At 41.5% G+C, this 12,287-nt stretch overlaps 1 protein-coding gene across 3 annotated transcripts in view; it reads right to left on the reverse strand.

Annotated features, from left to right (window-relative positions):
- Polk (DNA polymerase kappa) overlaps positions 1–12,287 on the reverse strand; it is a 62,756-nt gene that overhangs the window by 23,011 nt on the left and 27,458 nt on the right. For all 3 annotated transcript variants that reach the window (XM_021180959.2, XM_021180961.2, XM_021180962.2), the window contains exons 3-5: positions 12,034–12,153; positions 3,911–4,063; positions 191–322 (exon numbers count right to left, since the gene is read on the reverse strand). In XM_021180959.2, coding sequence (XP_021036618.1) covers positions 191–322; positions 3,911–4,063; positions 12,034–12,153 — 405 coding nt within the window. The remainder of the gene's footprint in view (positions 1–190; positions 323–3,910; positions 4,064–12,033; positions 12,154–12,287) is intronic.

A 12,287-nucleotide genomic window follows, 5' to 3' on the forward strand; every position in this document is an offset into this window, starting at 1 on the left:
CACAGCTCGCCATTCACTACAGGTGAGACCAACAGGAAACACAATGGCATGTTCTGCATCCTGTACACAGCACCATTCACTATAGGTGAGACCAAACCTTGACAGGCTAAGGCATCTGGAGTTGCCCAGGTGACAGGAAGGCAGTGACAGGGTTTGGGGTGACAGGGCTTGGGGTGAGATGTCCACTTACCTCCTTACTCACAGCTCTATATTTGTCAAAGTTTGGGGGCACTATAATAAGTTGTGGGCAGAGCCTCTTAGCAATAAATCCTGGCATGGCTGCACGGACACCAAACCTCCTTGCATGGTAATTTGAAGTAGCCTGAAAGAAAATGGACCGCATAGGGAAAAATAAACAACCCTAAATGGACATATCGATCAGTGCATTCATAAGAAACACATTACTGCTGTGCATTTTCAATTCAAGGGCATTTCTTTTATAAGCCACTGTCTTGAACCATATCTTGACTTTCTTAAAAACCATGACCCTGTCTCACTGTTACTTCTGAATTTATAGCATGATACCAGGTAATAAGCAGAACAATGAAAAATTCTTCAAAGTGGATGTGGTGGTGGATATCTGTCATTCCAGCAATTAGGAGTCTAAGGCAGGAGAGCTACTAGTTTGAGGTTCAAGGTCATCCAGTTCTACACAGCAAATAATGGCTTTAAATAACTTAAAAAATATTTCCAGTAATTAAGCTTCAATATATACATATAATATACATATATAACATATACTGTATATACATTTTATATAATATATATTATATACATATACATACACAGACACACATAAATAAATATATATATGTTGTAACCCTAATACATGTGTAATATAATATTTATCTAATCCTGGATGAGAGTGGAACCAATATGAAACTAATAGTAAATAAAATAGAACAGTTATAAAGAAGAAAATATCAACAGTATACATATTATGTAAAGTAATATGTATAGAAAGTATCAGTATAATGTAAAAAGAGCATGTTTGTTTAAACTATTTGGGACCAGAAGAATATCATATTTAAGTTTTTATATTTGAGAATATTAAATAGGTTTTTTTTTTCAGTTAACCTTCCTTGACTGAGAAGTCTGAAATCAAAAATGTCTCAAAATCCAAAACCGTTTTGTGCTTGTGTACATGTATGTACATGTGTTTATGTGTGTCCATGTGCATGCAGGTGAAGGTCCCAAATCCAACATTTTTAGAAATGTATTTCATATGTTTTAGATTAGAGATTCTCAGCCAGTAGTATACATTTGCCCTATCAGGAAATTTTTTTTTTTATCAGAACAAAAAATTAAAGGCCTAGATCTGATCAGAAATATTATGTCTCTAAAATGAAGTACTTAAAAATTTTTTTAAAACTTCAAAATTGAGTTTTATTTTTTTAAAGGCTTGATTTTTTTTTTCAAAAACACTTTGGCTAGGACATGATGCTAAAAAGTCAGAGAATGAAAACACGAGAGTATTTAGTAAATCCTGTCATGATGGTGTTTGCCAGTGGTCCGGGTCAAGGGCAGGACCCTAATACCATCTACAGCCAAGTTTAATACTGAATGGGGCCTTTATCTGGAAACTAAGTGAGTGCTAGAGAAATGCAGGCCATGACTATCACATGAAGGAATTATTTCAGAAAAAAAATATCAGATTTCCTTTAATCATTAAAAAGCCATTACAAAAATCTTGACAGTACTCCAAAACTGTCCCAACCCCTGTTCTGTGCTCTGGAAGAGAGTGCAGGTGACACTAGAGAGGCCAAGCAAGGCTTTAAAATAAAAAAAGTAAGTCTTGAGGCCACCGAGACTGCTCAGTGCTTCAGAGTAAGAACTGGCTGCTCATGCAGAGAATCTCGGTTCAATCCCCATACCCTGAACCCACACCGTGGCCCACAACCATGGTTACTCCAGTGTTCTCTTCTGGCTTCTGGAGCCACCAGGTGCATTTCAGTAGTACAGACATACGCGCAGACAAAACTCTCATATACATAAAGTTATTAACTCTAAGGAAATCTTATGAAACTGATATGAAGCTAGATCTGATGAAGAACTAACGTTTTACAAGATGAGTCCCTCACATCTTGGGTTTGTAGTACATTGAAAACAGTAGCTGCAATACTTTTACACTTAACTCTTATCAGAAGGTAGAGTGTAGTTCCTGCCCAGCGAACTGCCCCGTGACTTAAACTACAGAAAGGAGCAGGAGATGACGCTGTGGGCCCTGCAGCCTCCGTCTGAAGGAAGAGCTTGCAGCTTCCCCTTTGGATGTTTACAGCAGTGCAACTACTCTAGAGTACTCGAGCATGTTAAAAGGGCAAATTACAGCACTTAGTGTCGGGCATCACATAGAGACAAGGAAGTGTGAGGCCATTCTAATCACCACCGTGGAAGTGCTAGACCCGAGTGAATCCATCTTGGATTTCTCATGTCCCAGATCCCAGAAGACACAGAGTCAACTCACCCCTACTGATCTTCGTATAAACTGAAAAATTAGGAGGAAAAAACAGAGTTGTCTGTGAAAAAAGAAGAGATTGCTTCTGCAGCCCTGGATGCTGCTCTGGGGAAGGAGTGCTGGTTCTCAGTATCAACTCAGAAAGTTAAGAAAACCCACCAAAGTCGCCAAAGCATCCTCCGAGCAGCAGGCTGCAAGCGTCTAACACGTAGCACCACTGTTAATGTGCACATCAGCTTTTTATGAGTTTACTAAACAAGAACAATTAGCTTCAACTCTCTTCAGAAGGGAAAACTATTAGTTCAGCACACAGAAATAACAATTTTGAACTTGACGTTTTAACTTTTAGGTTGGGAAGAAAATAAGTGAGGTTTTCAAAAGCCCCCAGTTTAGCTCAAACACAGCTACAGAACGTATGTGTGTAAGTACACACATACACAGGTATGCATTCTTGCTTTTCTCTCCGATTCCACTGGTGGTTTCTAGGAAAGGGAAAACATTTCAGCAAGCATTGCTTTAGTTAGCTGCCTGCGTGCTCATGATGGATTACAGCTACACAACAGAGTAGTTGTAGGACACAGGCTATAGTTATCTAAGGCATTGGAAGGAGTCTGCGACAGGGAGCAACTCTCTCGTTTTCCCAGTGTTTCTGTGATACAAATGCCTATCTACCCCAGCTGCTGCTTTCAGACAGATGTGCGTTCCTGAGCGCTGAGGCTGTCGATGAGCACCTCCTACTAGTGAATGAATATGTTTTCAGCCACAGGCACGCCTCCTGTTCCCTTCGCTTTGACTTAGGACAGCCAAAAGAAAAGGCAACTTAGTGGTCAGAAAGACAAACGATTCTGAGTTGTGGGAAAAAAAATGAATTACACTGTAAACATATCAACAAGCTCTGTTATTGCAAAATGGGGGCTGGCAAAACTTTCTATAAAGCTCAGACACACATAATCACGGGAGCTTTTGCAGATGTGTTTTGTTAGCAATTATTCAACTCTATTCAGTTGTGTTCCTTGAATGTGACAGTAAAATAAGTAAGTGTCATAACCATTTGTCCTAACAAAGTTTCTTTACAGAAAGCGATGACAGGCCAGACTTGGTCTGCAAGCCAGTTTGCAAACCTTCAAAACAGAACATTTCCCTTGCCTGTTCTTCCATTCTCTCTAGAACACGTCTGAAAATTGACTTCACGTGGGAGAGTACTCCACTACTCTGCTGATTTGTTGGGCTTGGAACCTTGGTACAGGCGCTCATTTTCTCTGTTGTTTTGTTTGTTGTTGTTCTTAAGTGGAAATAAAAATTAGTACGATCAGTTATACTGACAGGATTCAGTGGCTGAGCTCGTGTAAGCCACCTGGAACCATGAAAAAGTCCTCAGCAAACCGGCAAGCCCCAGCAGGCTTATCCGGATATCCCATGCAATTTCCTCTTTGTTTTTGGTCTTCACCTACTTACCAACATGCTCATGGATCCTACAGCAATGGGTTTATCCTTCAGCTCCGGGTTGTCCCTCATTTCGACAGCTGCATAGAAAGCATCCATGTCAACATGAACGATGGTATTGTTCAAATTCCGGTTCCGTTCTAACTCCATTGCAAATCTGTCAACCTTAATTTTTAAAAAGTTAACATACTTTTAGGCAATATGATATCAAAACATTATTAGCCATTAACTTTAATTCAGAAGTGTCTATCTACCAGTCTACTCATCCATCCATCCATCCATCCATCCATCCACCTATTAGGTATATATTTTCTTATATCTATGGGTATGTAATTTATTGTTGTTTATCAAGGTTAGTAACTGCTTCTATTTTTCACACAGACAGCCTATTCTTAGTCATTACCTTTTGATTTTGTGTGTAAGTGTGAATGCTTACCTATGCATGTGTGCTTGGGCCACAGTGCCTTGGGTCTCTTCCCTGTTGCTCTCCCCCTTGTATTTTGAAACAGGATTTCTCAGTGAACTTAGAGCTTGCTCTTTTGGTTGTGCTGGCAGGGCCCTGAGCTCCTGGGACCCACCGGTCTCCCCACACAGTGCTGGAGTCACACACGTGATGCCACACCTGACTTTCACATGGTGCTGGGGGCCCAAACTCGGGTCCTCCTGCTTATACAGCAAGGGTCTCACCCACTGAGCCCTCTCTGCAGACTGACAGCCTATTTGTAAATGTAGGCTCCTAGTGATTCTTCTTCCTGTTCTTCCAGGAACAGAGCAGGAACTTACCAAGTATTTCATGAATAAACGAGCTACCCCAGTTACCTGCATCAAATGATGCTACTGCTCAACTGATTTGGATAAACCTACTATAACTGAATGCTTCTATTTAGGCAAATGAAACAATTCCCATTTGACTCGAATTGTTAATGTCTTAAAACAGAACAGAGGAACTGCACATCAAGAGATTCTACCTCTGGCGCATGACATGATGCTGCACTCTGTTCAAGAGAACATGTTGAATGAAGTACAGAGTGAACATTCCTTCTGTGAAACTATGTCTGCGGGGCTGCCTTGGCTAGGTTTCTGTTGCTGTGATGAAACATCAGGAAGGAAAGGAACTTGGGGAGACAGGGTTTATTTCACTCGCAGTTCCAGCAAAACTGAAAGCAGTCAAGGCAAGGACTCAAACAGGGCAGGAGCCTGGAGGCAGGAGCTGACACAGGCCATGGAGAGTGCTGCTTATTGGCTTGCTCGGCCTGCTTGGTCTCTAGAACCCAGCGCACCAGCCCAGGAGTGGCACCAGCCACAGTGGGCTGGGCTCTCCCATGTCAATCACCACAGCCTGATCTTATGGAGGCATTCTCTCAGTTCCGAGTCTCTCTTCCCTGAGTCTAGCTTCTGTTAGGTTGACATAAAACTAGCCAGGAGAAGAGCTAATATCTGAAATAGTTATTCTATACCAATATCAATTAAAAACTGAAGATGTAGCTTATTTTTCATAAAACTTTAAAATACATGTCAAATATAACAATGCAGAATTGTAATCTTTAAAACTTTTTTCCTGTTCAGAGAAAAATTACTGGGTTGAAAGAAAAAAAAAAGAGAGAGAACATAGAGAGAAACAAAATAGGAGAGTAAAGAAAAGTTTACATAGCAAACATCCCCATACCCTGTTTGTATGGGCGGCCTCTACTAATGTTCTACATGTGCTTGCCTAGGCTAGCCTGCAAAGGGCTATGGGACAGGTTTAATTTTGACAACCTATAAGAAGCTGCCTAGATCATTAACATAAATCATAACAGAAGACAGCCATAAAACAAGCACCACACACACAGCACATGGAATCTACTACTGAGAGGAGCAACAGAGGCAGAGCACAGCAACCAAGGAGAGAGGAAAACAGTTCTGGAGAACCCAGTGAGCGCCTGAAGGAAGGCAACACCTTCATGGGGAGAGCACGAAGGCTCGCTGTGCCTGCCCATCCCCCATGCACGTGCTGTCTTCAGCCTTGCCCTCACTTATAGAATACTTGTTTCATGGTCTTAGGACAGACACACTAGCCACCCACCCACTAACTGGAGATTAAAACTGCAGCTCTTCTCTTAGGAACAAGACCCGAATCCCATCTGCCTGTAGCAGACCCTGACAGTGTACACAGGCCTACCCGTGCTGTGCTTACCCCTCTCGCTGACCTGAGGGACTCTGCCTTCTTGGGTTGCTCCTATCTAGAATACCCTGAGCTCTGCCACAGCCTTCATGGGTCAACTCAAATATGCTATGAAACTCGGCTGCAGCTTTGTCTTCCATGCCAGAGAACCAATGCTCTCTTGCTTGATTTCTTGTTTCCACTGTGGCCCTTATTGTAGTAGATAAGCTGTAATAATTACAATATGCCTAAAATATGAATGAAGTAAGAATAAAGGAGTGGCACCTGAAATATTTTGGCTTGGAATAATATAGAGAAGCAGAAGATAAATAGAAAGCCAACCGCGAGGGAAAACTCCTCACACTCATGATTAACGCTGAGATGGTTTCTTCTATGAACTTCTCTCTTGTACTCGATGCAAGCGTGCAGCTGCCCAGAGGAAGCCTCACAGTGTGACTCATCTCTTCCATCTTCCTTTAATCTCTTCTTAGTCACCCACCCATCCTGTCTGAACGCTCTCTGCTCTCCCCAATGCACAGCGCCTGCCTTAGCTTCCCAACATTTCTCCCCCTTTACTTCTCGGTCATGGTTCGTTTATCACTTTCCCCTGAGGCCTTTCACAGTCTACTTGGTGGCTGTAAGTAACATTTACCTTCTTCCTCCTGTTACTTCTGAGAACTCGTGTGTCACCGGGGTTAAAGACAAGAACTTTCCTCTGGGTCTCAGTGATGCTTCTCATTAGGCGCAGGACAGTGGCTATGTTAGCACTCTCTTACAACCCTTAATTCTAATAAACTAATGGCAAAAGGTTGTTGAAGGAATGAAGAGATGCTTGTACAACGTGTTCTTGGAGAGGGGTATGGCAAGGGCTCACTGACTACCTCTCATTCTAAGGTAGAAGGGACAGTTATGGACTATGTCAGATGTTAAGCACTTCCCACAAAAACTCACTTACTAGTAAAAATAATTCAGAGATTACAATTATTAGTCTTATAAATGAGAAAATGAAAGTTTACTAAGATTAAGAGATTTGTTCTGAGTCATAGAGCTGACGTGAGAGAGCTGGACTTGGGAAACAGGTTACACCAAAGTTTGTTTTCTTTGTCTTATCTTTTCTAACACAGGCTTTGGTTTTTTTGTCATTGTTGTTGAAGTTATTTGTTTTGGAAACTATATGTAGTCCTGGCTGTCCCAGAACCCACTATGTAAAACAGGCTGGCCTAGAGCTCACAGAGACCCATCTGCCTCCTGAGTGCTGGGGTGAGAGCCTCGAATACCACCTGTGGCTAATAGACTTTGAACAGTCTTTAACATTGTTGTATCCACACTCTATACTAATTTCTTTTCAAAATCTTCAATTTCTACTACATTTGGGACAATATTTGGAAATTCTGCTTTTTATTTTGACTCAGTATCTCCATAAAGTCTACTGAGTTGGTCCAAGTTAGCAAAGGCGGTTGTTAAAATGGTCGAAATGCACGGATTGGCTGTGTGGCCTCACTTAACAGAATGCAGATGCTCATTTATCCAGTTTACAAGCTCATTAGAAGATAGTTTATATGATAACCAGATGCCTGCCTTCCAGGAGTGTGGTGAGGGTGGAGTCCAGGGGAGGATATTCAAAGAGGGTCCAAATGAGCTGCCTGGCTCATGCATGCAGACTTCTTACCTCGGCCTGACCAGCAGAAATTTACACTATCATATCACACATAATCAAATCTAGCATGTGGAAAATGTCCAAAATAGAAACATTTCCTATGAAAATGTCTTCATTCTTTGAGACCTTCTTGTCTCCTTGGGACTTCCTCAACCTCCTCCCACGCACACAGCTTCTTTTAGAGGAAGCTCAACAAATGAAACAATTAAATAATCAACATAAGACACATTTCCTACCACTCCTGTTCTGAGAGATGCCAGCGAGGCTCCCAGCAAACCCTGGGCACAACTGGAACAAAAGCTGAAATTCTGATGCTCAATGGAAGGCACTTTCTAGTCCTTCAGGTTATCTGGACGTTAAACTGCAAAATTCGTATGAAACCCCAAAAGTCAGAGCAACACACCAGCTATGATCCTCTGTGTCTGTAAAGCGTCTATTAAAGATATATGTAGATTACAGATCATAAAACCTAGCAAGTTCCAAAAGCAAATTGTTTACAGAATAAGGTCAACTTAAAGACAGCATTATTTTCTACAGAATGCAATTTTTTAAACTTAGAAAAAAAATCCTTCACACTTTAACTGAAACACATTTTGTTTGTCTGCTCAGTGAAAATTACTATCAAGGGAGTCAAAAGATAAGTTAAACTAGAAGAAAATATTTTTAAAATAAAAGTCAGTATGTGACTGATACTCAAAATACACAAAGGATTCTTCAAACTCTGTAAAAAACAAAAGTCAACAATCTTATTTAAATCTAAGCCTAAAGCCTTAACAGACACCTCACCAGAGATTTATACATGACATCTAACCATATGAAATGCGACTCCTCACTCTATGCCAGTGAGGACACGCAGTGTAAAATGACGTAACACCATCATCCTGCATGTGTCGGGATGACCCCAACTGAGAACACTAACAACGCCAAAGATTGGTCAGAATGAATAGCAACAGGGCCCCTCATCCTTCACAACGAGAATGTCGAAAGGTATGGTCATCTTGGAAGACAGCTTGGCAGCTTCTTATAAAATGTGAACGTCTTTTAAATCACATGACCTAGCAATTCTATTCCTTTGCATTTACTAACTGGAGTTGAAAACTTAGGCCCATACATATACGAGAGCATGGGTATCTACAAGCAGCTTACTCCTAATTGGCAGAACTTGGGAAGCAAACACGATGTTCTCCAGTAGGGAAATGGATAAACTGCTAGACATGTGGATAAAAAATAACATTCAGCACATGAAAACAGTGAGAGATCAAGCCATAAACAACATCAAGTAATCTAAGCGTATATCAGTAAGTGAAAGAAGCCAGTGTGGAGAGGCTGCGCACAGTAGGATTCCGATGCTGGCCAGGGTGGGACCTGGGACAGTGAGTAGATCAGAGCTCCAGGGATGAGCAGAAGAGAAGGATGGACAAATAGGTCACAAAGGGACTTAGGGCAATAACTCACATTGTAATAGAGTTATTGGTACTTTAATGGTGAACATATACCACTATAAACTTGTCTACACCTTTAAAGCAGAAAACACTAGTAATAAATTATTGATGCATGATAAAGACATGCCATAGTAGGCACATTAACTGCAACAAGTGTAGTGCACTTCTGGGAGAGAGTGCTTGGCTACAGGCTAGCCCGTGTGAGGGCAGGGAGACCTGGCTAGAGGCTAGCCCATGTGAGGGCAGGGAGATCTTTACTTTCTGTGCAGCTTTTCTATGAACCTAAAATGAAAGTCTTAAAAAGAACAGCATTAGGTTTGACTAGATAAGCTTCTAAAGTATGTGATCAAAATTAAGAGATGTATTGAAAACACATATAGGGTATATGGTAAGAAAAATCCTTAATGCATACGATCTCATAAATGAAGAGAAATTGATAATAAACTCTAGAAATAAGGAAGAAGATAGCACTGGACTGTTTGTCAAACATCCAAATCTATCTCCCCATTCTTTCCATTAAACAGAAAGGCTGGGCCGACGGCCACCTAGCTAGAGAGCACATTTTATAGCTTCTCTTGCAGTCATGTGTGGCCCTCTAACTTGAGTTGCTGCCAAAAGAATGTGAGTTTAAATATTGTTTACAACTTCTTTCCCACTTGTTTGACAGCAAATTATTTGCTTTTAATCCCCCCTCTCCCACACTATATCTTCCTCACCAAGAAATGGAATGTGGATTACTTTTGTCAGGCCAGTAATTATAACACCAGGAGATAAGAGAATAATATAGATAATAGAATAGATTTAAGGAAAATTTGTGTCAGAAATTACTATGGTCATCAGAGCCAAGGATGCCATGGAACTGTAGGCACAGTGTAGCTAATATTAGCTTGAAATCAGAACAACTATGAGTACAGTCAAGGGACCCTCACAAGATCCATCCTACTGACATTCCCTCCCACGAAGAGTGGAGAAGGGTGGCTGGACCTTACTCCAGACCACAAGCACTCACTCCTTCCTGTGCACACCGCTCCCCATCTGTATACACTCCTGCCCAGCTACACACCATCATTGGAGGTTATAAGTACATAGGAGGTTAGCTGAAGGAGGGAGGGAATCCATTTATGGAGCACTTAGGCCATCACCCCAGCTGGACCGAAATGTTACTCATCCTCCCATAGGTAACCCCACCCTTTTCCCTCACTGGCTCACCAGCCCAAACCTTTATGGGATTGTTTCTTCTGTCTGTCCTCAGTGACTATCGTGGGTGAATGTATGTTTGTTCTTCTCTCCACAGGAACAGGAATGTAACCAGCGATTACTTCTTATTATATAAGAAGGAACTGTTGCTTTGGTTTCCTTATGCCACCCACTTAACCTGTCTCATAACAAACGCATCTCATAATGAGAAGGGTGAGTGCCATGTGAGGACAGTTTCTCCTCTGACTCAATAAAAAGCAATTAAAACCAGCATGAGAAAAGTAACAAAACTGATGAAATCCGGTAATTTTAAAGAAGCATTTGAAGAAAGCAACACTTACATCTTGAAAATGTAAATCAATAATTTTTGATGAAAATAACTATACCAGAGTGCAAAGACAGAAGACTACCATCACAGAGGTGTATATAAAACAGAGACTGGAGCCAAGGTTGGGTAGTGCAAAGGCCAGGGTATCTCTACACAGTGGAACGCAATAAACTAACTGTCAAAAATGATGACCGATCCAGCACTCGGGTCATCTTTTGTGACAACAGCAGCCACTTAAAAATTATCTTGTAACTGGGTTGGGTCCCTCACACCTGTAATCTAAGCCCCCTGAAGGTTGAAGCACGGGGACCATCAGGAGCCTGAGGCCAGCGGGGCTGCAGTGTGAGATTCTGTCACATGCAAACAAACAAAACCAACAATCAAAAGACAAAATACCTACCACTACCACTATCAACAACAAATTAAATAATATTCTGGAAAAGTGTTTATAAAAACTGATACGGTTCAGTAAAGAACGTGCACGATCGCTGAACTCCACTGTAAGAGAAAGATCCTGTGGCATGGCAGATTCATATGACAATTTTATTAGTACGCTCAGTTCTTAGTAATAGGAAAATTACCTTGCCTTCTTTGTGCATTTCCTTATCTGTAACGAGTGTTTTCCTGTGCCCAGTGCTTTGGTAGCATTGAGTCAGATGTTAATAGAGACGGAACTCACCGACTACACCTTTAGTCTGATCAGCGGAAACATGACTGTCTTGAGCTGTCAATCTCCCTTAGGGTCCCCTGAACCCTGGTTCCTTCCAAACTTTTCTATTGAAATAACTTTTAGTAGCTGAGAAAACTTTGAATTTTTTTCTCTCTCACCTCTTGAGATTTCTGGAGAACATAAAAACCTCTAGGTGTTTAGAAACCGTTTCATTCAAAAACAAACAAACAAAAAAACAAAACAAAACAAAAAAAAACCACAAAAATTCATGCCCATTTGGTATTTAACTTGTAGTGTAACTTCTTATTTTACTAAAACACAGTCACTCTGATAGAGTCCCCACCCAGTTCCTCTCCCTCAAATGGGCCATATTTGTCTTACAGTCTTGCCTAGCTGCAAAGCACACACAATAAAACAACATATGCTGTGCGTTGGTCAAATCCCAACCCTGCAACGAAACTGTCTGTCCTTTGAAGCCAGGCAAGTCACCTAAGGTTCCATTTCCTCTTCTGCACAGGGAAAGGTGCAGAGCAAGGGCCTGAGCCTTCCAGCCTGCGGAATGCGCATGTGTAATGCGCATGCGTAGCAATGTAATGCGTACTTCCACCTGACCCTGTTTGCTGTTATGACTTGACAGTGCTGCACTTCTGTTATGAATTCCTATTCTACCAACTTCCCCCTGGCAACTGAATAAATACCTGCAATCGAGCTTTCCTTAGCTGCTGGCTGGTAATTTGAGCTTTTTGTTGCATCATATTTTCAATTCGTTGATTGACTTGCTTTTCCTTCTTGAGCTCATTTCCATAAAATTTGGACCCCTGCAGAGAGAGCAAAGCATAAGAAAAGCTTTGGGGAGCCGGGGCGTGGTGGCGCACGCCTTTAATCCCAGCACTCGGGAGGCAGAGGCAGGCGGATTTCTGAGTTCGAGGCCAGCCTGGTCTACAAAGTGAGT

This window comes from Mus caroli, chromosome 13 (genome assembly GCF_900094665.2).
Source record: "Mus caroli chromosome 13, CAROLI_EIJ_v1.1, whole genome shotgun sequence".
Lineage (NCBI taxonomy): Eukaryota > Metazoa > Chordata > Mammalia > Rodentia > Muridae > Mus > Mus caroli.